Source organism: Aotus nancymaae, unplaced genomic scaffold, assembly GCF_030222135.1.
Source record: "Aotus nancymaae isolate 86718 unplaced genomic scaffold, 86718_ANA_hifiasm-v0.15.2.pri h1tg000041l, whole genome shotgun sequence".
In the NCBI taxonomy this organism is placed as follows: Eukaryota; Metazoa; Chordata; class Mammalia; order Primates; family Aotidae; genus Aotus; species Aotus nancymaae.
The window spans coordinates 22321907-22337188 of NW_026988455.1; the positions used below are offsets into that span (position 1 = coordinate 22321907).

At 39.1% G+C, this 15282-nt stretch overlaps 1 protein-coding gene across 1 annotated transcript; it reads right to left on the reverse strand.

Moving 5' to 3' along the window:
- Positions 1-2075: 2075 nt before the first annotated feature.
- Positions 2076-3866, reverse strand: LOC105709661 (poly(A) RNA polymerase, mitochondrial-like). Its single transcript, XM_064361282.1, is given in 3 exon segments — positions 2076-2656; positions 2659-3794; positions 3796-3866. Coding segments are annotated over 3 exon segments (1743 nt in total). The 3' UTR covers positions 2076-2120.
- Between the last annotated feature and the right edge of the window lie 11416 nt (positions 3867-15282).

Below are 15282 nucleotides of genomic sequence, written 5' to 3' on the forward strand. Positions count from 1 at the left end.
AAGGCCAGTATTAACAGAGTAAAAAGACAACACACAGAATGAGAAAATATTTTCAAATCATGCATTTGATAAAGAATGATAACCAAATTATACAAAAAAAAATCCTACAACTCAATGACAAGAAAATTGTTTAAAAAAGGGCAAAGAACTTGAACAGACACTTCTACAAGTAAGATATATAAAAGGCCATTAAGCACACGAAAAGATGTTTGACATCACTAATAATTAGTCAAATATAAACCAAAACTGCAATGAGACATCACATTTGTTAGGATGGCTAATATAAAAAACAAAACAGAAAAGAATAAGTGATATCAATGATGTAGATAACTGTTGCCAGGACTGTCAAATGGTGCAGGTACTGTGGAAAATAATATGGTAGTTCCTCAAAAAATCAAACAGAATTTTCATATAATCCAGCAATTCCACTTTTGAATAACTTCCCAGAAGAACTGAAAGCAGGGACTTAAATAGATATTTGTACACCCATGTTCATAGCAGCATGCCTATGAACACAATAGCTAAAGGTGGAAGCAACCTAAATGTTCATTGACAGGTAAATGGATAAGCAAATGAGTTGTATATATATGATGGAGTATATAAGTACTCAGACTTAAATAATTCTTCTTCATACTATAATATGGATAAACCTTAAAAATGCAAACTGAAGTAATCCAGACACAGAAAAAAATATGATTGCACTTATATGAGGTATTTAGAATAGCCAAGTTCATAAACACAGAAATAGAACAGCAGTTCGCTGGGGATGGGGAAAGGGGAGTTACTATATAATGGGTACAGAGTTTCAGTTTGGGATAATAAAAAAGTTCTGGAGATTGATAGTGGTAATGGTTTCAAAACAATGAGAGTGTACCTAATTCTACTTAATTGTACACTTGAAAATGGTTAAAATAGTAGATTTTATATTATGTATGTTTTACTACAATAAAATACATTTTTAAGTTCTTCTAAATTTAATACATTAACTCTTTGAACATTGTCAAAATAACAGATTTCTCATCATAATCTCCAGAGTAACATTCAAGAAAGATTCAGCCCATGCATTTAGTAGGAAAACTAATTTCCTTTAGTGCATTTCTTATTTGATACAAGTAGCCTTTCAAAAGTAACTACTTAATGTTCAGTCTTGCTCTCACTCCAGTGCCATCTGACCTCCTGAATGCCGCCTCATCAAGAACAGACGCATTTGGGGCAGCTCTTCCATGCCCATCTTTCAGAATTAGAATTTTTACTTCCAGTGTCCTCTTTGTTTATGGTTACACTTGCTTTTTTCTCTAACTACATTTCATCATCATTTTAACTGCTTACTTAGGTTTTTTTTTCTTTTTTTTTTTAGTTAGAAACAGGGTTTTACTTTTGAAAACAGAAAAATCAAACCATATTTAAAAAATCCAATCTGCTGATGTCATCATATTTGGCTTGGAATACCTAAGAATGCAGTAACTGAAGTGTCTGTTCTAAAAACATAAACATTTTTTGATATCAGTACCAACCCACTTTAATGTATTTGTAAATAAGAGAACTTTGCTTGAAAAATACAAATATACATATTCAAGAGCACTACCAAATTTTAAAGCTAATGTATTCATTGCCAGCATATTATACATAATTAAAAGTCATTTGAAGTGTTCTCTAAACAGGGACTGACGTGGATATCAACAATGGTTTCATCCTAAAACTGAGTTTTAGTATTTGTTTAGTATACTTTATCTAATTAGTCAAAGCACATTACAATAATCTTTTACCGTTCCTTGTGGCTAGTTTATTTTCATTTTTTTAGAGATGGAATCTTGCTACGTTGTCCACGATGCATTCAAAATCCTGGGCTCAGGAGATGCTCCTGCCTCAGCCTCCTGAGCAGTTGGGGCTACAGGAATGCACTGTCCCACTCCACAGCTGATGTTGAAATAAAGTGCCACTGAGTATCAGACTGAAAACATCCCAGAACTTTAGACCAGGTAAAGGGAGCCAATGAGAAGATCATGAAAAGTGACATCAGATGAAAGTTGAGATCTGTGAAAGTTTAAAACCAGTTTTTTCAAGTAGTCCACAGATGATTTGATAGGGTAAGACCAGTTCTTTACACAACATAGCAGCCATTATGTTTGAGTACTAATTTTTCTTTTCCCATTGGTATTTGTGAAATTTTCTGTTCAGTTACTTTTTATGGATTCTAACAAGACTTTGATTCTTTCATTTGTAGGCTTTCTGCTTTTCTTCTTGCCAAGGGATTTTCTGTTTGCTCCAGATGGTAGCAGCAGGGCTATCAGGCCCCAGGGCTGATTGCCTGATATGGAAGGTCCATCTAGATCTTCCTGTTGTAAAATCCAGGTACTTTCTTGGGCCAAATCTACAGATTTTTGCAGCTGGCTTTGATTTACAGTTTTGCTTGTGTTGAGAGAAGTTTCAAATGGATTCTGAATGTACAGAGGAGAAGAATCAGGTTTGTTTTGCTCCCTTCCCTGTCGAATATTTATGGAATTTTTATTGAAAGCAAAATTGCCGAAATATTCAAAAAATTCCTTCAGTAGTAACTCTAATGTTTCTGTGTTCTCTGAAGGTTTAATTCTATTCAAGTCACGAACAAATGTGCAGTTGTTGCCTTCTGTTATACATTTATCTTCTGCATCTGCTGGGCTTGTAAGGAATCCAGTGTTGGAAGAATAGGGGGTGATCTTGTCTGGAGAAAAAAGATGACCATCATTGTAAGGGAGAAATTTGTAATCCATGCATCAAGAATACTGCTTGTTAGTGAATGTGCTCGAGCCCAGCATCGTACAGTGAACACCAAGGCTCTCACTCTTGAGTCTAGGGCACCGTATATATAAAGGAGTTCAGAACTTGTCAAGGCAATCCTATCGTTCGTAGTCACATCACACTGAAATCCAGAGGCCTGCTGTGAGAACTTCACGAGTGGATACCGAGCATTTAGTATTTTTTGCACACCCACACGACCAGGGCTGAAGTTGTCAAGGCACTCTCCTATCACAGACAGGATCTTCTGAGTTGCAATTCTTTCGGAAGGAACATTTTTCACTTGAAATTCCATCAGAAAATTTCCTGAGGTCTTGTGAGCGCTGAGGTTTCTGGTTTCATTGAGATCCAAAAACATGTCCAAGTCACATCCTAACTTCCCAAAAGTATTCACTGAGGAGCCAAAGGGTCTGACTATGCAGTCCGGAAAACAAGCATTTGCTATGTCTTCAATAAGAGAACAGGTGAGATATTGGAGCTTAGTGTTCTCCTCTGTTAGCTGGAACTCCTTCAAGAGAGTGTTCAGCTGATCATCAATACTTTCGGCATCACAAAGTACTTCAAAAAGCTTCTTGCTTGAAGGTGGCAACTGATTACTCGTCTGCACACATGACCGTTCAGAAGTCTGGTTTTTCAACTTCAGATTGAAGAAACGTGATTTGAATGGAATTGCCACCTCCATGCCCTTGCTTGGAGCATGAGTCTCATTCTGCAATGAATGTACACTTTCCTTCTGGCAAAATTCTACGACAGCATAGAGACCAAAGCTTTCATAGAAGAAATGATTATTAATAGGTCCATGTTGGGATAAATATTTAAGAAACTTTTTTTCACTGATTTTCTCTGGGCAATGTATTAAAACAGTCCGTTGTGCCTGTTCTCGTCTTTCATTTTGCATCTCAGAGAATCTCTTTTTGGGAATCTTGTCTTCAAAGCCTGTCTCCACGCTCCCCGAAGGCTGCTTGTCTCTCCTGAGGTCTTCGGCCACAGTTCCTGGGCAACTCAGAAGCCTGAAGACGCCGCTGGACCCGCGTTCTTCTCTGGGCATATAGGTGCAAACGGGTCAAGAGACCCACTCCAGGAACCGCCATTGTCAAAAAAAACAGCCGGTTTTTTTATTTTTTATTTTTTTTAAAAAAAACAGGGTCTTGCTCTGTCGCCCAGGCTGGAATGCAGTGGTGTGATCTCGGCTCACTGCAATATCAGCCTCCTGGGTTCAAAAGATCCTTCCACCTCAACATCCCAAGTAGCTGGGACTACAGGGATGCATCACCATGCCCCGCTAATTTTTTGTAAGCGAGGGTCTCACCATGTTGCCCAGGCTGGTCTCAAACTCCTGGACTCAAGAAATACCTCCTGCCTCGGCTTCACAAAATGCTAGGATGACAGTAATTCGGTTTTTTTTTAAAAAAAAATTCCTTAATGTTAAAAAATTATACAGTGGAGCATGAACATCTAGAGTATCCAAATCCTCCCAACTAGTTTTAGTTCTACCAGGATCTATCCAGCAAGTCATGAACTTGAGAATACATTTGTGCTCTCCCATCTCTGGCCATCAAACCTTGCCCAGTCTACTTCCTTAAGTATCAATTTTCCCTAACTTCTGTGCTCTGTCACTGCCTCAGTTCAGCCCTTCATCTCTCCCTGCTGTGATTCATGATGTCTCACCTGACTTGTCTCTCTGCCTCTAGTTGCTTCCCTTCCAAATCCACTTCAGATTTCTAGCAAGCCCAGAAAACAATCAGTCCAAATTAGATTAAGTTGCCAGTAGCCTTTGGAAAAGAGATCTTTGAAAAAAAAAAAAAAAAAAGTATTGTCTGGGCTTTAAACATATGGTCTTTATTGTGTTAGGGTAGCTTCTTTTGTTGCTATTTCTAGTTTGTTGAGCGTTTTTATCATGAAAGGGTGTTAAATTTTGTCATTTTTTTTTCAATAGTTGTGTTGATTATATGTGTTTTTTCTTCTTCGTTCCAGTTATATGGTAGATTACATTGACTGGTTGATTTTCATATGTTGAATCATCCTCGCATTGCAGAAATACATCCTACTTTGTCATGGTGTATACATTTTTATGTACTGTTGAATTATATTTGCTAATATTTTGTTGATATTTTTGCATCAATATTCATATAGAATATTGGTCTGTAGACTTACTTTCTTGTAGTGTCTTTAACTGACTTTGGTATCAGAGTGGTGCTGACCTCATACAATTTTTTATATGACTGAGAATAATTGCTATTAAGTATTTGTTAAATTTCTGCTTACTGAATAAGTCTCCCCATTAGTCATAGGTATATGCAGATTTCCTATTTCTTCATGATCCTGTCTTATTAAGCTGTGTTTCTAGAAATACATTAATTTAGATTGGTTATCTGATTTCTTGGCATACAATTGTTTATAGTACATTTTTATAATCCTTTGTATTTCTGTAATAGTAGTAATGTCTTTTCTTTCACTTCTGAATTTAGTAATTTTAGTCTTCTCATTTTTGAAATTTATCAATCTACTTAAAAGTTTGTCAATTTTGTTTATCTTTTCAGAAAGTCAGCTCTTGGTTTTGTTAACTTTCTATTGGTTCTCTCTTCTCTATTTGGTTGATCTCTGCTCTAATTTTTATTATTTCCTTTGTTCTGCTAGCTTTGGGTTTAGTGTGTTCTTCTTTTTCTAGTTCCATAAAGCATGATATGGTTTGACTGTGTCCCCACCCGAATCTCATCTTGAATTGTAGCTACCATAATTCCCACATGTCGTGGGAGGGACCTGGTGGAGGTAACTGAATCATGGGGCAGGTCTTTCCCGTGCTGTTCTTGTGATAGTGAATAAGTCTTATGAGATCTGATGGTTTTATAAAGGGGAGTTCCCCTGAAAACGCTCTCTTGCCTGCCACCATGTAAGATGTGATTTTGTTCCTCATTTGCCTTCAGTCATGATTGTGAGCCTTCTCCAGCCATATAGAACTGTAAGTCAATTAAACCTCTTTCCTTTATGAATTACCCAGTCTTGGACATGTCTTTATTAGCAGTGTGAGAACACACTAACACAAGGCACAAGACTTAGGTTGTTATTTTGAGATTTTTCTTCACTTTTAATATATAAATTTTCCTTAGCTCTGTTTTTACTGCATGTCATAACTGTTGGTATGTTGTGATTTCATTTTCATTTATGTTAGATATTTTATAATTTCTCTTATGATTTGTTCTTCAATTCACTGGTTTTTGTTTTGGAGATTTTCTAGTTTTCCTTCTGCCATTGATTTCTTGTTCCATTCCTTTGTGAACATAAAAGATATTTCTATGGATTTCAATCAATCTTTTAAAAAAAATGAAACTCATTTTGTGACCTAATATATAATCTATCACATAATTTTGCATGTATTCTGCTCATGTTGGGTAGAGTGCTATGTATATGCTTGTTATTTCCAATTGTTTTACAGTGTGTTCACTCCCTGCTTTTTTATTAATCTTTCATGTAATTGTTCTATTTTTTATTTAAAATGGAATATTGAAGTATCCTACTATTATTGTAGAGTTGTCTATTTTTCCCTTAATGTTAATATTTGATTTTTATTTTTTGGAGCTCTGATGTTTGGTGCATGTATTTTTATAACTGTTATATTTTCTTGATAAATTGAATTTCATCGTTATATAATGTATTTATCTCTTATAACAGTCTTCGACTTGAAGTCTATTTTTCTAATTTTAGTATAGCCACCTATGCTTTCTTGGTGACTATTTTCATGGAACATTGTTTTGCATTTTTTCACTTTCAACTTAGACACGACCTTAGGCCTGAAGTGAATGTTTTGTAAACAGCATATAATTGTGTCTTATTTATGCATATTCTGCCAATCTATGCTTTTTGATTGCAGAGTTTAAAGTAATTATTGATAATATAAAACTTACTATTACCACTTTATTTTTTTCTATATGTATGATAGGTTTTTTGGGGGCCCTCATTTTCTTCCTATTGCCCTCCTTTGTTTTCAGTTGATTTTTTGTAGCAGCATATTTTGATTTCATTTTCATTTTCTTTTGTGCATATTTTCTTTGTGCCTACCAGTGGATTATATATAACATCCTAAACTTAGAAAAATCTGTTTTAAACTTGTAACAACTTAACTTCAATTGCATACAACCAAAAAAAAAGCCTTTTAGTCATTTACAGCTCTGCCCTCCCTTTATATTATTAAATGCCATAAATTATATCTTTATGTATTTTGTATCCATTATATACAGTACTCATTAATATAGATTTACAATTGTTTTTATGCTTTTGTCTTTTAAATTCTATAAAATAGTAAGTGGAGTCAAGAACCAAAATTACAATAATATTATTAATTTTTTCCCTCAGGTATTTACCTTTACCAAAGATTTCTAAATGTTTATATGGCTTCAAGTTACTGTCTCTCATCCTTTCATCTCAACTTGAAGAATTTTCTTTAGGATTTCTTGTAGGGCAGATCTAGTGATACTCAATTTTTGTTTGCCTTGGAATGTCTTAATTTCTCCTTCATTTTTGAAAGACGGTTTTGGGAGATAACAGTTGTTTTATTTTTAACACTTTAAATACATCATCCTACTGCCTCCTGGCCTGCAAAGTTTCTGCTGATAAATCCGCTGATAATCTTATTAGGGATCCATTGTACATGACATGTTGCCTTTCTCTTGCTACTTTGTCTTTTACTTTTAACAGTTTAATTACAATGTGTATCAGTTAGGTCTCTTTTGATTTAGTCTACTTGAAGTTCATTGTCATTCTTGCATTTATATATCTATGTCTTTCTTCAAATTTGGAAAGTTTAGGTCTTTTTTTTTTTTTTTTTTTTTTTGCCTCTTTTTCTCTTCTGAAGTTCCTCTAATGTATATATTGGTCTGCTTGATGGTGCCTCATAAATCTCTTAGGTTCTGTTCACTTTTCTTTATATATTTTTTCTTTTTGCACCTGAGACTTGATGTCTTAAAATGATCTGTCTTCAAGTTTGCTGTCTTTTTTGCATTTGTTAAAATCTGCTGTTAAAGCCTTCCGATAATTTTTAAAATTCAGTAATTGTATTTTTTAGCTCTTAAATTTTGATTTGGTTCTTTTTAATAATCTTTTTATTTATATTCTAATTTTGTTTATGTATCATTTTATTCTGATTGCCTTTAGTTCTTTGTCCATGTTTTCTTTGGCTCTTTGATCATATATAGAACAGTCTCTTTTTAGTAAATTTTTGTCTAGTAAGCCAAAGCCAGTGGTTCTTTAGAGTATGTTTTTATAGATTTATTTTGTTCCTCTGAATGGGCCGTATTTTCCTGTTTCATTGTATGATTTGTGAACTTTTGTTGAAAATTGGGCATTTGAATAAAAACAGCCACATTGCAGACTTTGCAGACTGCCTCTATGCAGGAAAGATCCTTATTAATCAGCTTGGCATGAAGGTTTAAGGTCTTCTCTGGCTTTTCTGGGGATGCATCTTCCCTAGAACTGTGAATGCACCCTTTTCCCAGTACCCTTATATACATGACTATTTTTAAATTTCTTAATTTTCCTAGGAGTTCTACCCCTTTCTCTTCCCTGGCCTTAGATGTCCTATTGTGGTTCTCTGCCTGTAATATCTTCCTTCCAGATATCTATGGGTCTGAAGCTCCCCTGTAGTTTTCAAGCATTGCAATACCCACCACTGCTTTCACTATTCCCTGACCTACTATCCAAGCTGCCACCATTCTTGTGTGATTGCTGAGTCAGGCAAGACAGGAACCCATTCCCTGGGCAGTCCCCAGACAAGCTAGAACACTGCAAACAAGTTCTTCTCTTTTACTTCTTTCCCAAGAAAAATACCAGGAATTGAGTAGCTTCCTTTGGCACTCCGCTAAAGAGGGAATGGAGCAAAGTGAGCACAAACACAATGCCATTTTCTGCTATTAAGAATTTTCTTTTCCTTGATTGGGCATTCACTTGGTTGCTACAAAGCCTTGACTGGTTTCTAGAACTTTCACTGAGCTATTCAGTCTGTTATTGCTTGATATTTCTCCAGGGAACAAAAACCTGGAGTTCCTAGTTTGCCATCTTGCTCAAGTAGTTTGATTCCTGAATATTCTTATGTATATTATTTATACATAAGAATTTATTAGAATTAATAAATAAAGAATATATTTATTATTTATACATTTAGAATCTAGGTGGTGAGGGAGGTAGCATTTATGCACTTCCTAAATTTTTTTTCAACGTGACATGCTGAAGAAATGATGAAAAGGACTCATGGTGCCTAACTTCATATAGCTTATAGAATAAAGGGGAAGACAAAATATGCATATACATGACTAATACACAAAATTGAAGATATTATAATCTAGACTATAAAGCAAGCAGAAATAGGAGCTGGATGATGGAAAGTGTCCTGGGCAGTCCAGGCTGCTAGGCTGCTATAACAGAATACTGTAGACTGTGGATTAAACAAACAACAGAATTTTAATTCTCACACTTCTTTTTTTTTTGAGTCTTGCTCCGTCACCCAGGCTGGAGTGCAGTGGCACAATCTCGGCTCACTGCAACCTCCACCTCTTGCGTTCAAGCGATTCTTCTGCCTCAGCCTCCCATATAGCTGGGACTATGGGTGCATGCCACCATGCTCAGCTGATTTTTGTATTTTTAGTAGAGATGGGGTTTCACCATATTGGCCAGGCTGGTCTCAAACTCCTGACCTCATGATCCGCCCCCCTCGGCTTCCCAAAGTGCTGGAATTACAGGCGTTAGCCACCACGCCTGGCTAATTTTTGTACTTCTAAAAACATGAAACTCCAAGATCAATGTGCCATGAGATCTGGCGTTTGGTGAGGGCTTTCTTCTAGGTTTGCACATAGCCACTTTCCTGCTGTGTCCTCACGTGGTAGAGAAAGAGTGTGCTAGTGTCTCTCCTCATATAAGGGTACTACTAATCCCATTATCGGGGCTCCGCATCATTATCTAATTCCCTTCCAAAATCCATATCTCTAAATGCTATCACACTGGGCATTTAGGCTTCAAAAACATGAATTTGGGGGAGGCTTACAAATATTTAGCCCACATCAGGAAGTATATTAGTTTGCTAGGGCATCTGTAATAAAGTACTAAAACTGGATGGTTTAAAAAACATAAAGGTATTAACTCAGTTCTAGAAGGTGGAAGTCCAAAACCAAGGTTTCAGCTCTTTTCCTTCTAAAGCCTTGGGGAAAAATCCTTCCTCACTTCTCCCAGCTCCTGGTGTTTGCTGGCAATCTTTGGCATTCTTTGGCTTGTAGATGCATCACTCCGATCTTTACCTCCAGTGTCACTTGATGGTTTTCTCTCTGTGTGTCTCTTTCTCTCTTCTTCTAAGGACACCAGTCATGTGTTCTACAAGGGGTGTTCCCCGTAGGGGCCCATCCTACTCCAGTATAATCTCTTCTTAACCTACTCTATCTGTAACAGCCCTGTTTCTAAATAACATCACATTTTGAGTTACTGGGGCTTAGTATTTTACATATCTTTTGTTGGAGGGCACAGTTCAATCTGAAGCAGAAGGTGATGCAACTTTAAACAAGGTGGTCAAGGTATGCCTCTCTGTGGACAAGATTTTTAGGAGTATGTTGGAGGCAAGGAATCCAGTGGAACAGCCACGGCCATAAAAGCATACAGAGACCAGTATGGTATGTGCAGCAACCAAGTGGGAGGAGGGGCAGGGTGAATTTTGAGAATTGAAAGAAAGCCAGGCCAGTTGGCACCTGTGAGTAGAGAAGAGGATCTGAGATAAAACTGGAGATGAAGCAAGCGGCTGGATCCTAAGAGCTTTATAAGCCAGATGAAGGTTTGGGCTTGATTCTCAAAGCTTTAGAATATCCTGCTCTGCTCATCCTGGCTGCTGCAGGAACAGAGTGGAGATAACATAGGTCAAGGAGACCGCTTAGGAAACTGATACTTACCTGGTAATTCCTTCAATCTTTTTGATTCTTCAGAGGGGACAAATGAGTGAGAAGGACAGACAATGTTTTTTTGCCACCTATTATACAAATGGAGAAGATCTAACAGACAGGGAGAAATGAGGGTGTGGAAGAGACAGACACTTGGAAAGAACAGAGCCTGAGCACAGAGGAGATATGGGCCTGCTGAAGAGGAGGCGTAGCTCTGTGACTGGCCTGGAATTAGGATGCTTGAAACCAATACTCTATGGCGATGCCAGGGAGCAGGATATGGCTGTTGGTGGGACAGCTGGGGTGCGGTGCAGGAAATGTCAATGGAGAAAAGGAGGCCATGACAATGAGGGCCAGATGTGAGGCGAATCTTTCAGGCAGCCAGGTAGAGAGGAAGACCACCAGGCCAAAAGGATGGCAGATAATGAAAAGATGAAGGAAAGAGAATGGCATCGTCCAAAAAGAAGCAAGATTTTGCGCTGGGAGGGGAAGATATGGCCCAGAAAAGATCATGTATCCAGAGGAAGGAGAACATCTGCTTGAGATGTGACCAGAAGCAGGGACCTGGAGAACGGTCCTTCCACAAAAAAGTTTAAATTTCCAAGCAATTTGATGAATAGGACACAAGCATTCCAGAGGACAGAGTGGAAGGTTTGGGGAGGAGGGAAGGAGAGGAGTGTGATGGGTTGTACCCAGGAATGCCCAGAGCAATGTTAGTGCATGGAGTTACATTTTATGCATATAATCATCTGTTTGTGTTCACTAATATTTTGAGTAGACCAAGAGAACTAGGTCAACCTCATATAAGGCAGGGATGAGAAACTCTCTGAGATTACAGAGAACAGATGTCAGCTTTAGCATCTGTGTAGCTCGGGTGAGCTGAAAAGATTAGGAACATATAGCAAGCATGGTGCCTCATTCTTAATGGGGCACACATGGTACGGAAGGAAGGAAGGGTGGGAGGGAGGAGGGAGGGAGTGTAGGAGAACAGTGAAACCTTGTTAAACTTAAGAGCATCTAGTACAGTTGGATGGTACAGCCTAAGGGATGATTAAAAATACAGAATCAGAATTGAAACCAATGGAATAGCACTATACCTTTATCTGCTGCAAAGAAGACCTACCTCTGAGTTCTTTATTTGCAACAAAATTACACCATCCTCTAAAAGTCACTCTTGGGCACCGCCAGGGATGCCATGGGGTACCACCTTATCCATCACACAGGACTGAAGCTCTTATTGCCCCAGTGGCAATACAATAGAAATACACATTTCAGTCCCACTCTGGACCTACTGATTCAGAATCTCTGAAGGTGCAGCTCAGCAATCTGCTTTTTAGCAAACAATCCAGGTGATTCTGATGCACGGGAGAGTTTGCAACTCATTGCACTAAAATTAGTTTTAAAAATATCACACATCTATAATTTTGGAGTATCACTGCTGAAGGCTCTCAGCTGACTCCCTTTTTTAGCATTACCTTCTATCAAAGACAGCCACCTTGCCCAAAATTGCATTCCTGAGGAGGAGAGACGGAACAGACAATGACTGATCCAGAGTGGCTTTCTTGCCTCAGTGTGGGCTATCTTTGAAGGGCCACCCCAACTTCAGAGCTCTTATGTTTGGGCCAGTAAACTCATGGACAAGAATGAAAGGAAAATTTTATTTTCTTCTTCCCTTTTTAGGGTAGCCTTTTTGTGCTTCCTTTCTTCAAGATCTGCAGAGCTTTTTTGCATTTCAAGGCTGTGACCTCAGTTCCCAGGATTTGGCTCCTCCAGAGATTAGGCTGGAATGACCCTGTTGAGGAGGACATGGTGACTGGGCCTTGAGGTGCAAAGAGACTGAGGCCACTCCTGTAGGTGGACATCCTCGCTGGTGACAAGACTGCTGGGAAATGGAGTGTTCTCTAGGCAGCAGAGGCCTGTGCCCCGCCCTTTTATGAAGGAACTTTAGAAGGGACAGCTGAGAAGAAAGTAATGTTGTGATGTCAGGAAAACCTGCTGAGTCTTCATTACCAGAAACATCACAGAGGATGGAGTGCATTGTTCTCTTGAGCATATTGTACCAGCCCGCTGCCATTTGCTACTGGTCCTGCATGACCCGAGTGGCATCGCTTACCTGGATTCCTGCTCTAAGAAGCATCAGCATTATCAGGGACCCCACCCTAGACCTACAGAATCAGAAAATCAGGGCATGGCCCAGCTGGAAATGTTTGAACAAGCCCCCTCCTCCAAGGTGATTCTGATACATTGTAGCATTTGAGGTACTCTGGCTTGGAGCTTCTCCACTTCTAACAAGCTTGGGAATCTTCTAGAGATTTTATTAAAGTCAGAGTCTGAGATTGAAGTAACTTTTCAAGAATTTTAGAGAAGATATGTTGACAGGGCATTTGCTAAATGTAAAATTTAAAAAAAAAAATTGTAGTGCAATGAGTTTCAAACTCTACTATGTATCAGAATCACCTGGAATGTTTGCTAAAAAGCAGACAGTTGGGCTCCACCTTCAGCGTTTCTGAATCAATAGATCCAGGTAGCGCTGACATGTGTATTTATAACAACTTCCCAGGGTTGCTGATACTGGTAGTACTCAGAACCACTCTCAGAGAAAACAAGGTAAAAATACGACAAGGAGACCCACGGAGAACATAGTCCAAAGGCATGTGCTCACTGCATGCTTGCTTGCTCAGCACCTGATCAGTGCATCTACTGCTTTCTCTCTTAGTTTGTGTCCCCAGTGTTAGAATTTGGTTCTTCCTCTTTGTTGGTAGTGTCTGGCACTCTGTGGACCAAGGTCATAAATGGAGCTATGAGCCCTCACACAGACCATGCTCGCCTGATTGGGGAGCAGAGCTGATGTGTACCCTGTGGGATGTGCAGTTTGTATAATATACAAGGTGACCAGCAGAGGGTGAGAGCACCCTGGGGCTCAGCAGGTGCATCCCTCACCCAGGTGGGTACCCAGAGTGATCTGCATCTGTCCAGGAAGTTCTTTGCACAAAGGGTCTTCTGGCCCTCAAGGCACATAATGTCTGGGCAGAGAGAAGGGTTGTGTCCACCCAGAGAGGGGCCATCTTTTCATCTGCACCAAGACCAAGTATAAGCTTGCAGAGTCCTAAGCGGTGAGAGCAAAGCAGGAACTTGGCTGAAGAGGCTCTTTTTACAGGCACCCAAAGGCCCTGGGGAAAGTGCACCTGTGAGACTGTGGAGAAGGATGGGGCTTCCCTAAAAGGAGTGATACTGGATTGATTTACTTTAGAAAACAAAGGCCTGTTGTGTTTCTTCCACCTCAGCATTGAACAGCCCACTACCATTTGCTACTGGTCTCTGCATGACGTGAGTGGCATAGCTGATCTGGATTTCTGCTCTAAGCAGCATCAGCATTACCCCACTCTAGACCTACAGAATCAGAAAATCAGGGCATGGCCCAGCTGGAAGTGTTTTAACAAGCCCCCTCCTCCAAGGTGATTCTGATATATTGTAGCATTTGAGATACTCTGGCTTGGAGCTTCCTCACTTCTAACAAGCTCGGGAACCTCCTGGAGATTTTATTAAAGTCAGATTCTGAGATTGAAGTTCTGGAGTGGGGATTAAAAGTCTGTATTCTTAATAAGTTTCTAGGTAATGTGAATGCTGCAGATCCATGAATTCACGTTGAGTAACAAAGGTTTATATTAGAGCAATGGTTCTTGACCTTTGACTTCCTGTTTTACTCTTGGCTACTATTAAAACAACAACAACAAAAACCCATAGCTATAAACAACCAAAATGTATAGCTCACAGTTGTAGAGGCTGGAAAGTCCAAGATCAAGGTAGATTAGGTGTCTGATGAGGGTCTGCTTCCTGGTTCATAGATGATGCCTTAGCTCTCTGGGCCCTCTTGTATAAGGGCACTGATCCCATTCATGACAGTGCTGTGCAAAGGTCCCACTTCCTCACATTGGTAACTAGAATGTCAGCATATGAATTTTGGGGGGACAGAAACAGCAATTTCACGTTGAAATACGTGGATGTTTGGGTCCCACCCACGGAGGACTGGACTGGAAATTTGACCTTGTTTTAAAATGTATTTATAGCTCCCCTGCTGATTCAAATGTGCAGGCAGGTGTCAGGAGTCCCTAGCCTGGAAGCATTTGGGACAGGCTCTTAGAAGGATGTAAGTTAAGGGGAAGTTAAAGGAGGAATTTGGGAGCAATCTGTTCCTTCTGATTGAAGAAATGTTAGGGATCCTGGGTAGTGCCAAAGAGGCCAGATACATCATTAATTGCTCCTTGCTTAAATGAGGCCTCCGGGCCCCTGCTTCACATTCTCAGAACAAATAATGATGGCATGTGGCAAAAGGCAGAATTCTTCTGCATCGTGGGATTTTCAGCATGGAACTGACTCTCTTTATCAGCTCCAGATCTGCTCTCGCTGCTTCCATGCTAGCACTGGCATTTTGCCTTCTGTATTTTTGCTTCTTTAATCCTTTTACCCTCCTTTGTTTAGTTCTTAAATTCCATTTTGTCATTTAACCTGATAACCTACATTTTGGTTGTCATGGAAAACAACATCCTGACTTTTAAGACTGTCAGGCTGGTTGTTTCAGGATCCAGAAACTGCGTCAGGC